This window comes from Mercenaria mercenaria, chromosome 19, assembly GCF_021730395.1.
Source record: "Mercenaria mercenaria strain notata chromosome 19, MADL_Memer_1, whole genome shotgun sequence".
NCBI lineage: Eukaryota > Metazoa > Mollusca > Bivalvia > Venerida > Veneridae > Mercenaria > Mercenaria mercenaria.
The window spans coordinates 11,399,713-11,422,202 of NC_069379.1; the positions used below are offsets into that span (position 1 = coordinate 11,399,713).

General features: G+C 33.7%; 1 protein-coding gene across 1 annotated transcript; it reads right to left on the reverse strand.

Annotated features, from left to right (window-relative positions):
* Positions 1-1,017: 1,017 nt before the first annotated feature.
* LOC128550961 (beta-2-glycoprotein 1-like) lies at positions 1,018-4,629 on the reverse strand. Its single transcript, XM_053531162.1, has 3 exons — positions 4,221-4,629; positions 1,979-2,683; positions 1,018-1,034 (listed from the first exon to the last, which is right to left on the reverse strand). Exons 1-3 carry the CDS (start codon positions 4,387-4,389, stop codon positions 1,018-1,020), a joined length of 891 nt encoding a protein of 296 aa, XP_053387137.1. The 5' UTR covers positions 4,390-4,629.
* Between the last annotated feature and the right edge of the window lie 17,861 nt (positions 4,630-22,490).

Consider the following 22,490-nt stretch of genomic DNA (forward strand, 5'->3'; position numbering starts at 1 on the left):
GAACATTATTGATTTCATTTTTGACTTTGCGTATAGGGTTTCAAAAATCTTGAAGAAAAACATTTTTAAGTTTTCCGAGTAAAGCATAATTTCTAGTTATGTGAAACTTTTTAGCATGTTTAATTGTACACGTTTTAAAAAGTAATGAAAACATGTTCAACAGTTTTCAAAAGGAAGTTTTAAAGCCATGTCGACGTCGGACAATCATATATATATTACATTGTTAGCAATTTCAAGGGTATTCATTGATTTTAATTGACACAACCTAACATGGGCCTGATCATGACAGGTAAATATATGAACAGCACTCCTCACGCCCTTAACATCGGTTTCAGCGGAATTATATTGAACAGCTATTGAATTGATTCCATGATCCTGAAGGACCAAAAAGGGATGATAGCAGACCCGATTTAACTGAGTTTGTTAACCGTTTACATGATGCCTGCAACATTTCTGATGTGTTGGATGACCTGTTGGATGACCTGTGAAGTTTCTTTTAATTATCAAAGCAGCGTTGTTTTTGCCGTATATGAAGACCGTAAAATGTCTCGCCATACATTCAGTCAGAGTTGTTACATTCATTACTTCTTTGGAACCACGTTTAAGGCCCGTTTATCTATTACAACATTCTTAGCATTATAATTTTGCTATCTAAAAATAATACAAAATCTTGTTTGTACTATTTTCTACATACAGAATTATAACAATTTATGCAATTTCTAAAATCTTAGTGATACGTATAGGAAAAAACAACGATTGGTAAACAGAAAAAAAAACAAGAAAGGAAGAAAAAAGACATGAGAAGGAAGACTACCATGTTGTCCAAAGTAAAGGAAAGAATCAGTTTTTATTGAAAATGTCAAGACTTTCGTTATGGAAAGCTGTATATTTTTATTTCTCAAAATTATTTATGTCTGGTATTATTTTCTTTATTTTATTTTTGTTTAAAAAGTGTTTTGAAAGAATGAGTACATGATGTATTTATTCGATGACTTTGCTTCTTTTGAGTGAATAAATTCAAGGAATAGTTGTGTCTGAATATAACAATAGATTAGTCATTCAAAAATATTATCCAAAAACTGCTTTATTTTTATACAGTTCCGGAACAAGTGCTCCATATTTAAAACTTCAATTTGACAAAAGTCACACAGACTCGATTCTGTTATTCTGCATTAAAAAAGGGAATTTGACTGTTGCAATATTTCTGTAAAGAAAATTAAAATATCTTTACAACAAGAAAAAAACGAATGATTTTCCGTTTTCCGGAAATAATAAATTCCATTCTGTTTACTATTTTGTTTCATTTTCTTTTATTTGAATCTAAAATATTACGTGTTTATTCAAGTAACAGGATTTTATTGTTTTCTAATAACATACAGTTGATTTCATCTAGTCATACGTTTGAATATCAAATGTTTCTTAGTTCGTTTTACATTCTTTGGGAATTGATGAAAACAATCAATGATAGTTTAAAAATTCTTAGTTGCGTATATAATATTCCGTTTTATTTGATATTTTGTAAAGTTTCCATATCGTAGACTGACTTTACAGTAATTTGACCACTATTTATTGGAACCATAGTGTGACAAGTCATTAGGTGCCAACTGTACTGATGTTGACCGCCATCCCTTAGCCGATATCTATGACTTTAAGAAGAAAACAGTAGAGGATGTCTTATTAATGTGAGAACAACAGTTATTTCCCGAACGCTTCTTATGCAATTTCTATTATGTTAAAGAGTCAAAATGTATTATGAAGGCAATCGCTTTTAATGATACAAGTAAAAATAAATCATACTTAATGAATGATTTAAAGAAGAACGACATACTTTCGAAAGAAACAGTTAGATATTTTAATAAATCTCTCTCACAATGAGTTTTGTTTCGTTTTACTATGCAGTAAGGAAGTAAAACTAACAACGCTAGAAATTTCCTGTTGACATGTTAGGTTTATTTTTGTCAAATATATACACACCTACCTAATGGTTTGCATGTTGGTAAAGCTGTCCACTTTCCACTACTCGTGCACCAGATGACAGGATTTCCGTGCAAAAGATAGCCTTCATCACACTTCATAGACATGTTCGACTGGAATGTTGTTCCTGTTAGGTTTGTTAAACTTGCGTGCGCAGGCAAATTGGGTATTCCACAAGACACAATTTTACAATCAGGCAAGGCATCCCATTGTCCGTGTTTATCACATGTTACTGTTTTAGAGCCAATTAATGCATATCCACGTATGCACTCGACAGTAAATGAGTTATTATATGTTGTTTTCACAATGTCTAGTTGCCTAGAGTTAGTTACATTCTTTGGAGGTCCGCAATCCACAGGTTTGCATGTAGGTGTTTCAGCCCACATTTCATTTGTCTGGCAAATGATGGATTTATTCCCTGACAAAATAAAGCCTTCTATACACGACAAAGATATCATCGATCCCACAGCGGTTCTATTTATACCTGAGTTTGCTATCATATTTTGTTTTAATGGAAATCGCCCGCAGTCTTTAGAAATACAGTCTGTGCTGGCGCTCCACATTCCAGAGGACAAACATATCACTGGGCTCGATCCGTTTAGTTTACTGTTGTTGCCACATTTAATTTCAAGGATGTCGCCCTGTCTTGATCCGGTCGTTCTTATTATTTGTCCATTGCTGATGTTCGTATGAATAGGGCAACTGACGCCTTAAAATATTCTAAACTTTGAAATATTTTCTTATTTTAAAAGTGGGATGAAATATAAGTTTACTGAGTGTATTTAAGGTTAAGCAGTATATCACAAAAACAGAGACATTTTAGTAAATGAAGAAAACCTTTACTAACAACCTATCTGTCCTATACATTTTTCACTGTTCTGTCCCGTAGAATTGGGTACATAAAATATTCTAAAAAGAGTTGCTCCTCTTTAAAAAGAATGCCATTTGTAAAGAAATAAAAGTAAACAATTGTCAAAAACGGCGTTTAACCCAGTTATGTAAAGTTTAAGCACTAACAAATTGTTATAAAATTGATCAAAACGAAGACATGTAACAGTTTGTTAAAAACGGAATTTCATAAGGCGTTGAACTGTACAGAAGTGTTGCCCCTTCATGCAGTCCCTTTCCGGAACTTGATATATATTTGAGTACAATGACAATGGTTTGTAGAATGATCTAAGTGCTTTATATGCTGTTTAATTTTCATATGAAACAATTCTTCCTTTCTATGATTTGGTGAGGTTCGAACTTTTTTCTCCGAAACATGGACCTAAGTCTTAATAAGTTTTATTACTAGAATTAAAATGGCAGTATAAAATAACGTAACATTTTCTAAGTAACGACATTGAACAGAAACATCGATCAACATCAATAGTTTAATGCTACATTTCAAAAGATGTTCGAGATATCAAATTCTTAACATTTGATCAAAATCAATAAGAACTATGTGCCGGTCACAACCAGTTTGTCTATGAAGTTTGAGGGCCCTGAGCTAAAGCGTTCTTGAGATATCGATCAGAAGCTCAAGTTGATAACTATCTTGACCAACAAGCCATCAACCTTAAAATCGGCATGACTCATCTGTCGGTCACTACCAACCAGTTAATTCAGTTTGAGATTCCACAGATGAAGTGTTATTGAGTTACCGATCGGAAACGAATTCTCAGCACAAGCTCCCCGCGATAGTGACTATTAGGCTACTAAACCAAAAATCTACTGAGGTCTGTTGCCGGTCTCGACCGCGGTTTCTGTGCCGTAGCTTTCATTATTCGTAGATCGTAAACCAGCTTTTTGTTCAGTGTCACCGCAACCTTGACCTTATATAAACTGATCTCAAAATAAAAGGGATCATTTGTCTACCTTAACCTGTGTACCGAGTTTGAGGTTCTTGTCAGCGTTCTTCAGATATCTTTCGGAACTTAATGTTTCAGCTTAAGTTCACTGCAACCTTAACCTTGCAAGGTCTCTCAAAATTGATTGGAGTCATGTGCAAGCTGCGAAAAGCCTATATGCAAAAGTTGACTTTAATTCACTGGGACGATTTTCAATTATCAGTTTGAAATCGGGGGTACAAACAGACAGATGGACAGACGGACTGTCCGATTATGATATGCCACTCTTCGCAGGCATATTAAAAGAGTAATAGAATATGTTGAACTGAATTACTTAATAGATGGTTTTTCTTTATTTGAGTAATTAATTCATAAGATTCTAATAAGCATTAACTTAAGTTAAACTCGACCCACCTTGTTGTTTAGAGGACAGGAAAACATTTGCCATAACAACCAGTGTTACCACAAGCAATGTAATGACTGCAACAACTTTGACAATACACACTTTCTTCCTCCTTCTGTTATTTTTGCTCCTTGTATTTCCATCATGTTGTACGTTTTCTTGATTAGTATGCGGCTGCATTTCTGTGTTATCATACGTATTGAAATTTTCAGCTCCAAAAGTTTCATACTCCGTACGCTTTAAGCCAACATTATATTTAAAATTTTGTGACCGCTCTAACGTAAAATATCACTTACTGATACCACACAAAAGTATATCCACTGAACACAAATCAGTATAATAATAAAATACTAATTCATAATATATCTCATACAGGATGCTGTAAACAGATGTAAAGCGAATCGCATAAAGATATTTACAGTCAAGTAGTTATCACAGTACAAACTTAAACAGCGGAAAAAACAAATAAGTTTTGAACTTCCTTTTGCAATTTCTATATCAATATTTACGCAACAAATTACGCATTAAAAGTAAAGAGAATATTCATATTATGACTAAAAATTTACAGTGAAAGCGTAACTTCACTGCTTAAATAGAAAAAACGGACTATAATATAGCAGTCCATTATATATGTTATAACTACTTGCTGGAAAGGCTTACATCAAACTGCAGTTAATGCCACTTTTGGGGTGTTATAACAGGAGAAGAAACGTTTGTTCTCGCACTCATGTGCTGTAAAAACAACCTTTTTTATGTATGCGCGTTCCATGGCAAAGCGTAAACACATTACGGCCCAAAAACGGATAATTTAAAAGGAAACAAGGTCAACGTAAAAAAACGCAGGCATTATAGCGCGTTTCATGGCAATTTAATGACGTTGTCGGATAATTTATTCAATTATCAGTATTTACGCGTTTAATGCTAGAATAGCGTTAACGCATTTTCATTTCGTGTTATAAAAGCTACTAGACTCGGGCACCAGCTGATCCCCTCATGATTCTGCAGATGTTATAACATAAAAAAACTAGATGCTCACGGGCAACATGTCGAGCCCGTCAGCTGTCAAAAGGACTGGGAGTTGCACACGGCACTCTGTTTCTTTGAGGCAAACATTTATGCCAATTAAAAAAAAAAAGATTACAAAAAGTTACAATATAAGTTATTTGTAGTAACAACAAAGGGAAGTAAATCTTATTTTTTTATTAAATTCTAAGTCCACACAAAAATCCTTACCGATAGAGATAGGTCAAAATTCACCTCAAAGTTGTATGTAGCATGCATGTTGTACTACAGAAACGTTGTCTTGATTTTTCCCTATGACCAGTAATAAAATAAGTTACAATATAAGCTATTTATAGTAACAACAAAGGGAAGTAATTCTAGGTTCTTGCGCATGACACTCCGTCTCATGATGGTGAACAATTGTGCCAAGTTACATCAAAATCTCTCTATGCATGAACAAGAAATGCTCCGGACAAAGTCATTCTTGTATCTGACCTTTGACCTCTAAGTGTGACCTTGACCTTTGAGATAGGAACCTGGGGTTTGCGCATGACACTCCGTCTCACTGAGTATTCACATACATGCCAAATATAAACAAGATTGGTCGATGCATGTCAAAGTTATGGTCCGGACAAACAAATCTGGACGGACGCACGCACGCACCGAACAGCCATTTGGACAACTATGTCTTCGCTTCCGCAAGCGGGCTCGACAAAAATTAAATTAAATAACATGCTTTATCCATACAAAATAAATATATATTTAAATATTTGGGATTAGTTACTTTCTTACTTTTAAGCTTTTACAAATTTACAAACTAAGACATATTTGAATATAAACTAGACGAATACGTCCAATTAGTAATAATCGGATTTTGTAAATATTGGACCTATTTTATGCAATATTTGACTGCAGTAGATAATACATAATCATCTGACTAGGTCTTAACTTTCAGCAAGAAATGTCAGCACAATTGCATTATGTTGCTTCAATTTGTTTTGGCTTTAAGCAGACAATGCGTTTGATGCTATAACCCAAATAACAACATTATATGTTCTTGGAAAATGCGTTTTATCATAATTTGACGCAAAGTAATAATTTTTGTCTCCCCTTTTATCTCTTTCGTGTCTTATATCAAATGAAATGAGGAATTAAATATATTAATATAAATAATAATAATATACTGTATCGAACTGTACAGTTAAACTTCTTACCAATAAATTTTACATACATAGATATTGTGTTTGTAAACCATTATTGAAACCTATTAGCTTACGTGTATAATATTCTATCTGAACGCCAAATAGGGGACAGTAAAATCGATTTAACGTGATTAAATACACAGATATAAAATCGATTTATTAATAACGTGATTAAATACACAGTTATAAAATTGATTTATCGTGATTAAACACACGGTTATAAAATCGATTTCACGTGATTAAATACACAGTTATAAAATCAATTTAACTTGATTAAATGTATAGTAACTGTTATGAAATCGATTTATCGTGATTTAATACGCAGTTATAAAATAGATTTAACGTGATTAAATACACAGATATAAAATCGATTTATTAATAACGTGATTAAATACACAGTTATAAAATCGATTTATCGTGATTAAATACACGGTTATAAAATCGATTTAACTACACAGTTATAAAATCAATTTAACTTGATTAAATGTATAGTAACTGTTATGAAATCGATTTAACGTGATTAAATACGCAGTTATAAAATCGATTTAATGGGATCAAAACACAGTTATAAAATCGATTTAATGGGATTAAAACACAGTTATAAAATCGATTTAATGGGATTAAAACACAGTTATAAAATCGATTTAATGGGATTAAGAAACTGATTACTTTATTAATTCATGAGAGTAATATTATAAAATATCCAAAGGGGACTTGGAAAAAAACATTTAAATGCAAAAGGGAAAAAAAACCTACTGAAAATGTCAAAACGAAATATAAAAGAAAATCTTTAGATAGATTCAATAACTAAATTTCAACGAGGAATGCTGCAATAAATAATTTTTCACTTAGTTTTGTTTCCTCTTTCTGGATTTTGAAGCAATGTTTGAGTGGCACAAGTATAGGGCAAGAACATCATTTGACATGATTTTTCTTGAAGTATCTGTTTTTCCAGTTCTTAAAAATATGAAAAGCAAGCAGGCACGTAACAGCATTTCTAGACCACGGTATTTAAATCTCTTTTCTTGATTCAGACAATAAATTAAAACAAAGTGTATGTACCCAAGGGACACTTGTACCTTAATACACTGTCATACTGTCAACTGGTTCTTGTCGAAAATACAAAACTAAATAAACGTTCATATAATCTATCGGTTGAGGTAAACATAGAGGTCAAATAACAATACGGTATTTTGTTTCCTTTCAGGCCTATAACTGTCATCCATTAAGGCATTGTAATATACAAATATTTCACAGAATAAAAAAAAAAATGTGTTTGGTGCAACGGTACCACTCGCTTAGGTCAATAATAATAGAGCAGATCTATTGATCATGGGCTTTGAGTTTGAAACCCTGACTATTTCACAGTGTGTCTGAAGGAAGACTTGATAGTTCTTTGCTGAGAACAAGTAAGTACTTGTGCTGGACCCAGAAGTACTGGTTAAAACGGCACTAAATGCAAAACAAGCAAAATAAATATAAGAAGATATAAGCAAGATGTATTATACAAATTCTATATATACAGTATATATAAATATGTAATAACTGAATTATATTTCGTAACTGGATAAAACTACTATCCTGATACATTCAACACTGCTCAAAACAGTTAATGTATCACAGAGCTAACTCCTTGGCGACAGGACTATCTCCTTTACAACAGAGCTGTCTCTCGCAATAAAACGTGAATATTTTTACTCCCAAACCATTTTTGGTACATATTTTATTTCCAAATACATTTTATACTTTCAAGCTCTTTCACGCCTACTCGGTTTGCTTTTTCCTTTTATTTAAAGTGCAAATAATTGACACTGAAAGTGCTTTCATGACGAAACGGCCAAATTCACTGCTAAATCAACTCGTTGGTAAGCATCACCACGATCGCAAATTAAGAATAAATTAGCAAACTTTAAGTTCTCTGTAAAGCTAAATCATATCTTCATCGCTTACCGCTCCCCGATTTTCGACACAGTGCTGGTAAAAATGCAAAAAAAAATATATGATTACACTCACCTTTGTTGATGCTCTTTTATCGCGACGTGCACAACCTCGGAAGTTGAGACAGAATATTTTACCGTATACCTCCGAAAGAGGTAGATTTGTTGTTTACCAGGCGTGTTTAAGCTAGGGGTTTGAAGATGTGCATTACACATCACCTTATTATGGGCTACATTTGTACCAAGAAATCCCTTCATCGGTTACTGAGTTACAGACCGGACAAATAAAAAATAGCCGTGAACCTTTGACCTCTGCGTGTGACACTGGCCTTTAAGCAAGTTATGGTTATGTTTGACATGTCGTCGTATGGGGAACATTAAAGTTAAAAAAGATTCCCCTGCCGAATGCCGAGTTATGGACCGAAAAGGAAATTGAGGGCTGACGTTATGATGAGATAAAGGATGGAAAAGCACCATCCTTTGGTTTCAGAAAATAACTGGTTGCCTAAACCCAAAGGATTTATATTGTTTAAATGTCCGTTTGAAGTGCTCGATTTGAGCAAAAAGGAAATATGCGTAAAAGGCTAGAAATTGTAACACTTATTCGTCATTTTGAACTATGCCTTTAAAATACGCATACTTTAAAATTGTACTTAACATAATCAGATTTCAGTTCAACGTTTTACAAAAAGTCCTTTTACATTATAACCTTGCTCCATGGAAGATATATTACTATGGATATAGAACTATTGTTTCGCACAATCCGAATCGTTACTTAAACGAGTACAACTTTGTCGACTAGGCATTCCATTGAGTCAGCTTTCGTTGTGACTAGTAATGGGTAGACAATCGTCGACTTTGCATTCATGAGCGTGATCGCCGACTTCACTTTTCCAAGACCGATTAATTACCTGGCAATTTTAATTTAGTTGTTTCTAATCCTTTTATTTTTGGTATTTACCGTTTTAGGGGCAATAACGCTAAGGAAAACAACTCTACGTAAAAATGACTTCCTCCAAAGTCTCGAATGAAATTGAGGTCATTGAGGTGATCACCCAGATTTTGGAAGATATTTGGCTTTTACAAAATTAAGCCGGGAAAACCATCAACCTAAACATTGACATTAGTATGGCAATATGCATAGCATGCCGTAAGACTTACACAAGCATATAAACAAAGGTATTTTCAATCTTTTTGGGTGATTGAGGTCATTCCAGTCGTAAACTAAAAATTAATAAATCGTAAATACTTTTTTTTGCTCCAAATAATTTTAATTTAATAACACATGTTGGTCAAAAGCTATACATAGCTTATGTTAATAATGTTATTTTATCAACCGACAATAAATAAATATTGACTTGACTTGACTTGACATTATCAGTCGGTGGTGAAATTAAGAAGAATACCTGATTTGAAGTTTACTATCTTCACAAATATTTTACTTTTATGCTGTTAACTTACTCGTGTTTATAAAAGGATACAATAGAAATATGATATTTGATGTCTGTGTGGTTCATTTCTTGAGTAATGAAATACAACATACACTGTGAGGTGAACTTATAGATATTCAACTAGAGCAACCGATTATCCGATTACATCCCATTAATCGAAATGTTTGGCATGTCCGATTATGCCGATTAATCGGTTGGCAAATCTAACCGATTTGCCCATCATTAGTTGTGACAGTATGCATTTATGCAAAATCAAGCTTAGATGTTCCCTTAAGACGTACAACATGACATCCAGACAATTGAATGCACACAGTATAATGAGATACAGCTCGAGGGCCAGTAAAGTCTACTATGCAACGCCGTGGACACATTTTCATTGGTGCAAATTATTTTTGTTTGACCGACTGAGCGAGAACAAAAACATGTCTGTGGTAAACTTCTTTTAAATTACGTAGGATTTATTTGATTTCATGGCTACGATATGAACGATAGATAAGACCATCATATTTTAGTCAGAGATTTGGTGATAAAATAAAACGAATGGTACCAAAATTGAGCGGAGGCAGTAGTCACTCAACAGTACTTTTGTTTAATAAACATATTTGCTACTCGTTAATATTAATGAGCACATCCGGTTTAAAAGCAATTAGTATTTTCTCAAACAGCATTTTTGGAGTATTTTATACTTGACAAGATTGGAAAAATCGTTTATTTTCAGAGCACTAAATGACTTGATAGTAATTCTATATCAGAATATTCCCAAAAATCAAAATAAAATAAAAACGATTACTGAAACGCAGCATTTGCAAAGAGAGTTTTAAAAATATCATCATTTTTTATTAAAAGAATATCAAACTGTAACATGGGAATATGTCTGGTTGTAGATGTTTTACATATAATTGTCATGTTTTGCTTTGTAAAGTTCTTTTTAAAACACATGTGCCTGAACAAATCAATCCAAAACAAAATAACTCAAAACCAGTTTGGAAGGGTTATCTTTATTTTTGATTCAAATGACGACAAAATACCCGCTAAAATCTCCGTCCTACTACGCGCAAAAATACATCCTACACAAAGTTTAGGTTCACAGGACGAAACACTTGCTTTTGCGCAGACGACATCGTGCATGATCTTTAAATGACACCAATTCTTCTACATTGAATGTGGAGAACAAGGAATATCACGAAATGCAGACAATAAATGTATCGGGCATGAAGTATTTTCAAGAAATAATATTGTTGACCTCATAAAAAGAAATATTTCAACGATTGGAATGAATCCTGCCTCTCTATCGTCTGTGCATCGTTTAAACTCAAACCAAATTATCTCTTCAGTTAAAACATTTTGTGAAGTGTTTACATAAAAAACTATTTTCTGGACAACGTGATTATGGGGATGTATATAGTTTTTGAGCTAAACTTTAAAGTACATGCATCCTTATATCATTGTTAGTTTATTAGTATCATGAAGTTACACTAACACAATGATAGGCCATTTCAAAATAGACAGTTTCAAGCGTGCTTTCTAAACATTATTTGGGAAGATTGAAGTGTTGCCAATCCTTTCCATGGATAAAAGATGAAACCTGCCCATCCTCTGCCGTAAGTTGATGTTCTTCCTGGTGGCGTTAGATACTCGCCATTCAGGTTAATCTGAGCACAGTTTACGTACCACCATCCACCACGTTGGAATTCCGCGCATTTCCGAAAATAATGTTCAGCATCATGATCGAATGTGCTGAAGTCATGACCGTTGTAATAAGACAATCCGTTAGTCATATCTGAAAGTGATATACTATTACTGTAAAATAATACAAATAAATCATAGCACAACAGAAATATTTTGTTAACGTATCATTAAAAAAGCAGAGCGTTCATGTAAAATGTTACTTCTTAAATTTTGAACACTTATGTAGAAATGAAATGACTTTCTGATGGTTATTATCCTTATGTCTACAGTCGTTTCTGCATATAGCCATTTCGGCGCCACAGTCGATTCGGTATTAAGTCCTTTCGGCATTGGTTGTTTCGGCACCAAAGTTCAAATCTATTTGTATTGACCTGCAACTATTACTTCACATATAGATAATCAATTCGTATTTGAGTTGTGATGCATGATTTAAATATTTCAAAAAATGACTATCGTTTAGATTGTATTTTTCTACAAATAGATAATATTTGCAAGCCGCGTCTCATAATAAACATAAAATTTTCAATACGAAACATATTGAATAATGAAATAAAAAAATAAATGTAACACTTAACAAAAACATGTTAGAACTGTAATAAAGATAGATTTATGTGAGTAGAACATTTCAGACTTTCTTAATTTGAAGATTTCACATCGACTAAAATATGCAGGATTTTGTCTATTGTACATTGTAGTAATATTTACTATTGTGTGTTCTAAAACGTACACGTACGTAAGGGAAATTCTAATTTGGTCAAGTCAGATTCGAACTCTGAAAAGAAATCGTTACAATATGTGATAGACAGAAATGAATAAACTCAATGTTAATTGATTTCATGAAGTGTTGTTCGATCAACTCTCTCGATCAAATTATTTTGGATAAAGTAAAACGAACACGAAAATATTATTCGTGTAATAAAACTGTAAATTTAAACCCGATTGCTCTTATAACAGTACACGTGTACAGATTAATGCCGTTTTCTTCTCGAAAACTAGATAATATTTCTATTTGTTAACAGTGAAAATTTTATTTAGTTAAACAATTCAAAATTGAAACATACTGCAGTTCTTTCCTCTAAACTAAAGAAAGTAATTGAATCAAACGCAATATTGCTGAACCCCATATTGCTTCATGCTATGGACTGGTTATCATAAAACTGAATAATAACACTTGTATAGCGACAAAAGAAAATAGGTAAGGGTAGATTTCTCGGAAGCACAGAGCACCACAGACAGTCTCAGGGCCACGCATTTGCAAAGTAGGCCCACATCAAGAGCTTTAATGATCCAACTAGGTTAATTTTCTTTTGCAGAAAAGCGTTTTCATTCCTTCAACGATAAAGCTGAAAACATAATACCAGAAGAAACCATTATCTGAGGTACTGACACATTTTGTAGAATAGAAATCTGATTAAATAATAGAAATACTAAACGTCAAATTTACTGAAGTAAATTCAAATTAAAGATTACATTAAACATATTTTCAAACCAGAGTTCAAGTGAAAGTATGAAACAATCTGTAATTATGATATTAAATCAATATAAATGAGAAGGTACTGGTTTATACACACTGCAGCTCCTGAACTGTTCTTTACCATGAATGTAAAGTTAACATAAATTTTGTCCGAAAGTGTCTAGTACAGTTACTATATGGATAAAATTATAGAAGTAAGAAAAGTAGAACCCGTGCTAAAATATGCAAGCAATCTTAAACTGCCATTGTATACAACTTCTGTGTACATGTATATAATATTTGGTGCCGAAAGACGACTAGTTACTTTCATTTATATCAGCGTGTTCAAAAAGAAACTTTAATAAAAATGTTATTATTTATTTATTCTTCAAGTAAGAGTTAAGTCTCTTTGACCAGCTTACCTATAATTAACCGTATTTACAAAAATATATCGTGTTGTTCACCTTCTTTGAAAAGTTAGAACGTAACTTGTTACTAACAAAGAAATAATTTTATATCTATAAATGCTACTCCTCTAAGACTTTCATAGCACGAAAATACATGACATTGTACAGTCATACAAAAATATCAAACGCGTGGAATTCTTGGGAAAACAGATTGTATTTGAAACAAAAATTATGACTAACAAATATGAAAGAAAGTATGAATGTTGCATGCCTGTAGATTCATCATTTATTTCTTTACGCCTTGTAATTTTAGTGAATTTCATGTAACAAGGGGTCGAAAAGAAGAGACAGGCTATTACCTATGACGGTAATGTAACAGGTTTTCATTATAAAGTAAAAAAAATCAGATGTAGATATTATATTACTTTCGAAAGCGATGTAGTCGCAAATTTAAACTTCCACTTGCTCCATTAGATTCGCAGATTAACCGTTTAAATAAGCAACATATTTATCCCTGATAGAGTTGTCCTCTGTTTGCGTAGCACTTTATGAAATCGTTTAAATCACTTACTTGATATTTGTTCAACTGTCCGCGTTCCGATATGAAGTGTGAATTTCGGATATTTCGATAAACTGAAGTCTTGAAAGACCTCGTACCCATGAGAGTTGTCAGCAGCGGTTACATCCGGTCTTATTTCACTCTCGTATTGAGACGCCATTTCTTCAATGTATCGCAGACCTTTATCAATTAAAGTGAAAACATATCAATTAGATGTGTTTAATGCTTTAAGCATGTCAAATAAATACTGACAGATTGTTGTTCGAATCTCTTGTAATTGAATTATTTTATAATATTTGTATTTTAAGCCAGATGACATATTTCTGTTTTAAATTGCGCAGAAATTATTCTGTGTAATATCTGATATCTATCAGTGTTTTTGGCAATGTTGGATTCATTTTGATGTTTTCGTCAAGCACCAAATGGTATTCTCGATTTAAAAGCATATATTTGGCATTAAACTGACCAAGCCAAAATTCGCCATGGAGATTTCCAAACCCGTTTGTGTACTCACTAAAATTACGGTAAAAGTCAACAGAACCATTGAATCGTTTCTGAAACCTAAAGCAACAGCGAAAAGTGTTAGTATATCGTGTTATAATGAAATTTTTAAAGTTTGTTTTTTTTTTGTGTGTCAGATTGGCGCACCCACCAACGAGACAAAACGAATGTAACAAAGCAACCTAAAATGCATTGAACGTGGCAAAACGAATCATTCTATTTTATATTGGCGCGCGTGTCATCAACAAAATCGTCCTGACTCTCACGGAAAGACGAAATAAAATGCTTAGTTGTTTCGCATTTGCATATTTGTCATTAACACATATTTCATTTTGGCGGGTTGGCATGTACTCCAAGACGAAATAAAAAGTTACTTTGTCTCGCGTTGGCGTTGGCGACACAAAATTTGGTATATAGCCGCGAGATATAACCAAACATTATGTTTCGTCTAAGCGCGCGTGCAAACAAGCCAACCCAAAATCTTTGATACTGATAAGCACACTAACGCGAAATAAAATGTTTTTTTCTGTCGCATTTTTATACGCCCGTTTGAAAAACGGGACGTATTATGGGAACGCCCCTGGCGGGCGAATGGGCGGATGAGCGGGCGGATGGGCGTGCGGCGTCCACAGACTTTGTCCGGAGCATATCTTCTACAGGCATGGAGGGATTTTGATGAAACTTGGCGCAGTTGTTTACCATCATGAGACGGAGTGTCATGCGCAAGAACCAGGTCCCTAAGTCTAAGATCAAGGTCACACTTAGAGGTCAAATGTCAAATTCAAGAATGACTTTGTCCGGAGCATATCTTCTTCATGCATGGAGGGATTTTGATGAAAATTGGCACAATTGTTCATCATTATGAGACGGAGTGTCTTGCGCCAGAACCAGGTCCCTAGGTCTAAGGTCAAGGTCACACTTAGAGGTCAAAGGATACAAGAAAGAAAACTTTGTCCGGAGCATATCTTCTTCAAGCATGGAGGGATTTTGATATAGCTTGGCACAAATGTTCACCACCACGAGGCGGAGTATCATGCGCAAGAACCAGGTCCCTAGGTCTAAGGTCAAGGTCACACTTAGAAGTTAAAGGATACAAGAATGAAAACCTTGTCCGGAGAATTTCTTCTTCATGCGTAGAGGGAGTTTGATATAACTTGGCACAAATGTTCACCACCACGAGACGGAGTGTCACGCGCAAGAACCAGGTCCCTAGGTCTAAGGTCAAGGTCACACTTAGAGGCCAAATGTCAGATACAAGAATGAGTTTGTCCGAAGCATTTCTTCTTCATGCATGGAGGGATTTTGATGTAACTTGGCACAGTTATACACCATCATGAGACGAAGTGTCATGCGCAGTTCCCTTCTTTAGAATTACTTCTCTTTGTTGTTACTATAAATAGCTTATATTGTAACTTTTTCATTACTAGTCGTAGGGTAAAATCGAGACCACTTTTCTGTAGTACAACATGCATGCTACATCCAATTATAAGGTGTATTTTGACCAATCTGGTAAAGATTTTTGTGTGGACTTTTTTGATTTTTTTTTAAGATTTTAAAACTTCCCTTAGTTGTTATTATAAATAACTTATATTGTAACTTTTTTTATAATTGGCCATAGGGAAAAAACAAGACCACTTTTCTGTGGTACAACATAGATGTTACTTTCAAATTTTAGGTGTATTTTAAGGTATCTCTACCTGGTAAGGAGTTTTTTTGTGGACTTAGAAAAACAAAAGGCTTACAATGATTACTAAACAACCACAAAATTAAAATTCCATTTGCAAATACAGGTGCTAGAGTAAAGAAATTTGCTGTGACGGGCGTATATTGTGACATTAAGGCACTCTTGTTTTGTTATGTAATATCGCGTTGATTTCTTTTTATTGCGTTGGCGAGCGCGCCAAACTGACACATAAAAATTTCGTTATGGAGTGTTGGCGTGCGCGCCAGTACGACATAAAGAAATGCGTCACAAGAGCCGCAAGAAATCCAATAAGACATAACGAAATGTCTTAAATCAGCCACTTTAAAGTAGTCTTTATCATTTAAGCTCTGTCAAATCGTATTTTTAAAACATTTGTTCTTGCTCACCACGAGGGAAAAGACAGAGTTATAAAGCTAAGCGTTCTTATTTTGACAACAAGTCAATTCCGATACTCTCTTTTTTTTGCACGTGGATTACTAAGTTACTTAACATTTCGTCCATTTATTGTGTGTAAAATACAGTCATTTCATTAGTCACTTAATGATTAAGTTTGATGACGACTTTTATACCAATCACAACGCTCGTTCTTTAAAGCCATATTTGTACTACCGCTTTTCGTAAAATACTCGTGAATATATAGATTGACATGAATGAAATAAGATGCAAATGTTGAGGCCCCATTGATAATTTTCATTATTATTTATATTTAAAGGTAGAGTTAATTTATGTGACTTTCATGTCTTGTCATGTGTCACTAAAAGCAAGACTTCATAGTTTTTCTGATTAAAACTAAGCCAATATTCTGACGTTGTGGGCAGCAAAATACTACAAACCAATTCATACATGTGCAAGTAAACTATCTTATATGTTAATCTGGAAATAAATGTGTAAGATTTACCGCAAACTCATCCAACGTAACGTTCTAAGCTAGTTCATGACAACAAAAACAAGTTAAAATTTTGAAAACTATGCAACAAACAAGGCAAAACCTGTCTCGAAGACAATGTAAACAAAATGGTCCGTTTCCCACGCCAAGGCGAGTTCAGATATAATTTCGTTTTATAGAAATTATTGTATAGTACGGTAGTGAACCGCCTCATTTCACTCGCGAATCGGTCGCTTCAGTTACTCAAAGAACTATTTTTAAGAATTAAAGTTGGATGATACTTCATTGTAATAAACTTTACTTTATCAGTGGTCTCCAATAAACTCTGGGAATTTCATTTCTATTATTTAAACATGGTATAAAATAGCACTTAATAAGTTGAAAACTACTGAATATAAGATTTTACACTGATGGCGGAAAAAACAAACTTTTAGAACTTACAAGTATTTACGACGACGAACATTTATCTCTATGCCGGTCTAAAATCGGATATTTTTACCTACGTCATTTCATTCAAAAAGTGGTTTTGAGATCATACAAACCATTTAATATTTCTGTAACAGTACTCTGCTTAACCGGTGCCAGCGGGCATAGGGTGTTGCGATTTCCATTACCTTTCATGAATAGACTCAATAAAACCGAGTCTCCTATAATTTTGTTTGATTGCATTCTATGCTTCCAAAATGTCTTCATTTATAAATGGATTACTGTAGATCTGTACATTTGATATCGTCCATTATCTTTAGTGGCTTAACAGTATTAACATGATAAACTGTGATGACAATATGTCTTAAACTAGTAAACTAGTATACTTTTATTATGACCACGTACTAAGCATATTTCAACGTAGCCATGACCATCAACTCTGGGCTGACAAAGGATACTACTAGTATTCCCGGAGACGCCTGCTGACAGCTTCAGATAGTGACGTTTTGACAACTCTATATGAAATGCCTGTCTTCACAACACAAATTCTTGTCTCAGTAAATGGCTATAACTCTGGTCTGGCTGATTGAAATACAAAACGAAAACACATGTGTACAAATTTACATGCTGTTAAAAAATTTATGAGGCTTGATGACTAGGTACTGTACTTTTTGCTATATACTGAACATTAATTTGGACTGACGGACGCACATTCGTGCGGGCAATGGCAAATTAAAACTTTCACTTCCCCACAAAGAAGGATGGGGCTATAAAGGGACATAATTTGTGTGAAAGCAAAATAAAGTTACGAAATCTTTGTACAGCATGTCAGATCATTTAGGTAAAGACGCATGTGAAAAATTAAATTAAAAATCGTTGTTACTGAAGCAATTTAACCGAACATTGATAAGACTTAGTCAAAAGGGAAAACTTTTTGTGAATATTCAGCAAATTAAAGACATGTTATCTGTGCATTGCTTGCCACATCATCATAGTGAACATGTGTGGTAAGTTATAATCCTTTCTATGAACCGGTTACTGAGGTATCAGCTTACTTTAAAACATTTAACCAACGCTTACGCACACGTGGACACCGGCAAACGGTTGAGTGCAATAGCTTTTGAAATTCTTGGAATAGTCGAGCTAAAAAATATTTTATTCGATCAAACTCTATTAGACTAGCTCAGTTGTCTTGCGTTTTTATAACAGACATCATTGTGAATTTATCATAGTTTTGGTCCAGAAAATTTGATACTGTGACGTCAATTTTCAATTTAATTTACCAAAAGCTGACAATAAAATGCTTAAAATCTGGAGGTCAGTGCCTTCATTATGATGATATAATTCTGTGCAAAAAGGTTCATATAAATTAAAACATTCAATAAAGCAATTTACTGGTATGCAGCCAGTATTTTGCAAAGACTAGTCAGATGTTCTGTCAGTTTATTTGCAAAGTCTTTCTTTTAAAACAATTATTGCTTTTCAAATGTAAAGAAAAGTGATACCGTCCATCCGTAAGGAAATGTTTCCATATCAAAATATACATCTATCATTCGTTTTGAGCTCCACAACATCACTCTGTACACACCACTTACGCTGCTGATATTGTTCTTGAAAATGTCGTAGCAATCTGTAGCTGTTCCTACATAACATGTTTATAGAAATAGCTGAAGGACAAATGTCTAAGACAGAGATTCTCAGTAGTGCTTTCTAAAGTGAAGCAAGATGTGCTTTCACCTGGCTTATATGCATGGGGAAGAGGGGTTTTGCATATTTCATGCAACAAAACTGTTTTGCGTGGTTGCTTTATTCTTCAAACATTCAATCATAGCAACGACAGACTTTAAGAGTGTGGTGGTCTTAATAGACGGGTCAATAGCACAAACTATGCCCTAGTAAATTATTTTTGGAGTTGTGTAATATGAACTATTTATTTTAAAAGTGAGAATTATGCGGAATATATTTCATTCAATAAAAAGTCAGTACTTGTATAGTTAACTTTTATTGCATGTAACATCTCTATCATCAATAATACACTGAAAGAATTGTAATTTGCAGATTTGATTTGTTTTTCAAATTAAATATTGCTTCAAATATATTTGTGTTTTTAATGTTTATATAGAGTAAACACCTATACATATTTAGGAATGATTCCTGACCGGAAATTACACAACATGAATCAGACAGTTAATATTTTGAAGGTTTTACCAAGTCCAATAAAACGATCAATATGAACGCGCTTACTAGAATTTTTTCTATCTTTAATGACAGTTTCTCCACTCATTCTGTTTTCCTTCTTGAAAAAAGTTGGAATATTTATAAAAACATCATTTGGGGCAAATAGATCTTGGACATTAAAACCTTTGTCCGCCATTATGTTGTCCTTTGGGTCACACAAGTGCATTAAAGAACTTCGCTCTGTAATTTGCCTGTCGCTGGTGCTTCGCCCATATGCATTTGACACAAAAGATACCAGTCCACCTGGGGTTGCACCAACTTAAACTTTCACCGTGTTTCGATTCTTATAATTATGTGGAGAATGTTTGCTGTTGTGACTTTGGGTTTTTAGGTTTTTTAACTGGACATTCTGTTCCATAAATGATTACTCGTGTGGAGGGGAAAGATCTACGAAATCCACTTGGAGTAAAATGTGCTATAAATTCTTTTGGTGGCCAGATGTTTAATTCCCTCCAATGAAGTGACATAAAATTAATCCATGTGATGAAGATATTTAGAACAACTTTTTCGGTAACTCCAAACATTCTCGACAACTCAAAGTTAGTTTTGTGACGTCGTAGTTTCATAAGTACCATGAAGAACTGGTCTGGTACGTTAATTGAAACAACATTATGGTACACGTAATTTAGGCAAAAGGCTGCTGGTCCAAGTGTTTTAAGAACAAATTTAAATAAAACTTTAAAATGTTTTCAAGCCCAGTGTAGAAATAGACTCCAGCATCATCTTTCCAAAATTTTCTATTGAGAAAATTCTTTGATTCTCTGTCTGTGTTGGAGCTGAGCAGAATGATTTTTCCTTCACTGCTGTTTCCTCGTCCGATATAGTTTCTTGCTCCTTTTCAATGAGCTTTGAACTTACAATATCTTCAGTCGTGCCGAGGAAAAATTAATCAGTACAAATAAAATTCTCCTTATTTTCGTGCGATTTAGTTACATCATCAAACAGCTTACGGCGCTTGTTTTTCTGGAAAAAATGAATGAATATACGCCTCAATTTCAAGACGTTATCAACACAGAATACAGTACCCTTCGTTCCTTTTCGGTTCTTCTTGTTTAATTTTTCGTTTTTTTCCTTCCATCCTTTTCGGCTCTTCTCGTTAAATTTTTCGGTTTTTGCAACTTTCTACACTTGAGGTTCCCGCAAAAACCTGTAGATGTGCAAGACATAATTTTCCATCGCCATAGCTGTAACTTTTTTTACGCTATATGATATCCATCGCCATGAATGTACAAGAGAGAGGAAGTTGGTTTTCTTTTTAATGCTAAGCAAAAAGCAAGGGAATTTCTGGTAAAATGCTCACGTTCAGGCATTGAACACATAACCTGTGTACCCACAATAAACGTTCTACCACTGACCTATCCAGGCATCACAGGTAATTTTCACTGGCATATCACTGTGCTTCATAACTGCCCTGTTAGAACAAGAGCTAAGCGAGCCACTTTCTACCTTTTTTTAAAAGCTAAACTTGTTTCTACTCGATTGGATTCTTTTGTACTAAGGAGTATCTGGAAAGTGACAGAAGTAATTCGATTGATTAGGACCAATACGATCGCAGCGCCACCAATTCTGCGATAAGGATTGATAATCCAGTCTTGTTGCTCATTAATGAGTATCAACATATGCACTCGACAGTAAATGAGTTATTATATGTTCCTTTCACAATATCTATTTGCCTAGAATTAGTTTTAGTCTTCGGAGGTCTGCAATCCACAGGTTTGCATGTAGGTGTTTCAGACCAAATTTCATTCGTCTGACAAATGATGAATTTGTTCCCGGACAGAATTATGCCTTTTATACACGACAAAGATATTATCGATCCCACAGACGTTTCATTTCTGATTTTGCTATCATATTTTGTTTTAATGGAAATCGCCCGCAGTCTTTAGAAATACAGTCTGTGCTGGCGCTCCACATTCCTGACGAGAAACATATCACTGGATTCGATCCGTTTAGTTAACTGTCGTTGTCACATTTAATTTCTAGGATGTCGCCATGTTTTGACCTAGTTGTTCGTATAATTTCACCATTTTGTCTGAAATGGTAAGCAACACGATTTTTAGCGCGGCAAACAATTTAGAATATAATAAATATAAGATAGCATAACATAATGTACAATTTTCTCATAGATAATAATAAACAGAAACTTACTTCACCATTTATAGTTTAATACTAAATTTCGATTTCAAAGTAAACATAATTAACTGTAACAATGTAACAATGTAATGGTGATAAACTGTACAATTCATTACATAATATGTAATTTATACAGAAGAGGGAGCAATCCCTCTTAACATTGTAAAGATATGTACAGTCAAGAAGTTACCACAATAACTTTCACAATGGAAAAAAATCAGTTTTAAACTCCCCTTTCAATTTTCTATATCAATATCTACACATATCAAACAGAGCAGTTGAAGTAATTAGAGCGATAATATTATGAATCGAATAACTTACTTATAAATAGTAGCAATCCATTATGTATCATGACATATGTCATTTTATGTGTTGATTTTTACTTCGCTTGAAAAATTTACGAAGAAATTACGTTGTAAATGGGGGGAAAAGCACGTAAATTTTTAAGGATGAGGTTAAATGTATGAAGAAATGCGTGTTGATTTTTTCTTCGCTAAAAAATTTACGAAGAAAATACGTCAGAATTTAGAAAAAAAGCACGTAAATTGTTAAGGTTTTGGCTGAATAAGAGGAATCTGGATATAAAATCCTCTTTTAAAATACAACAAGTTTATATATGATATAACTACTTGCTGGAAAAAAACTGAAAAGAAATATACATATAAGTTCATTTAGGTTTAGTAACATTTTAT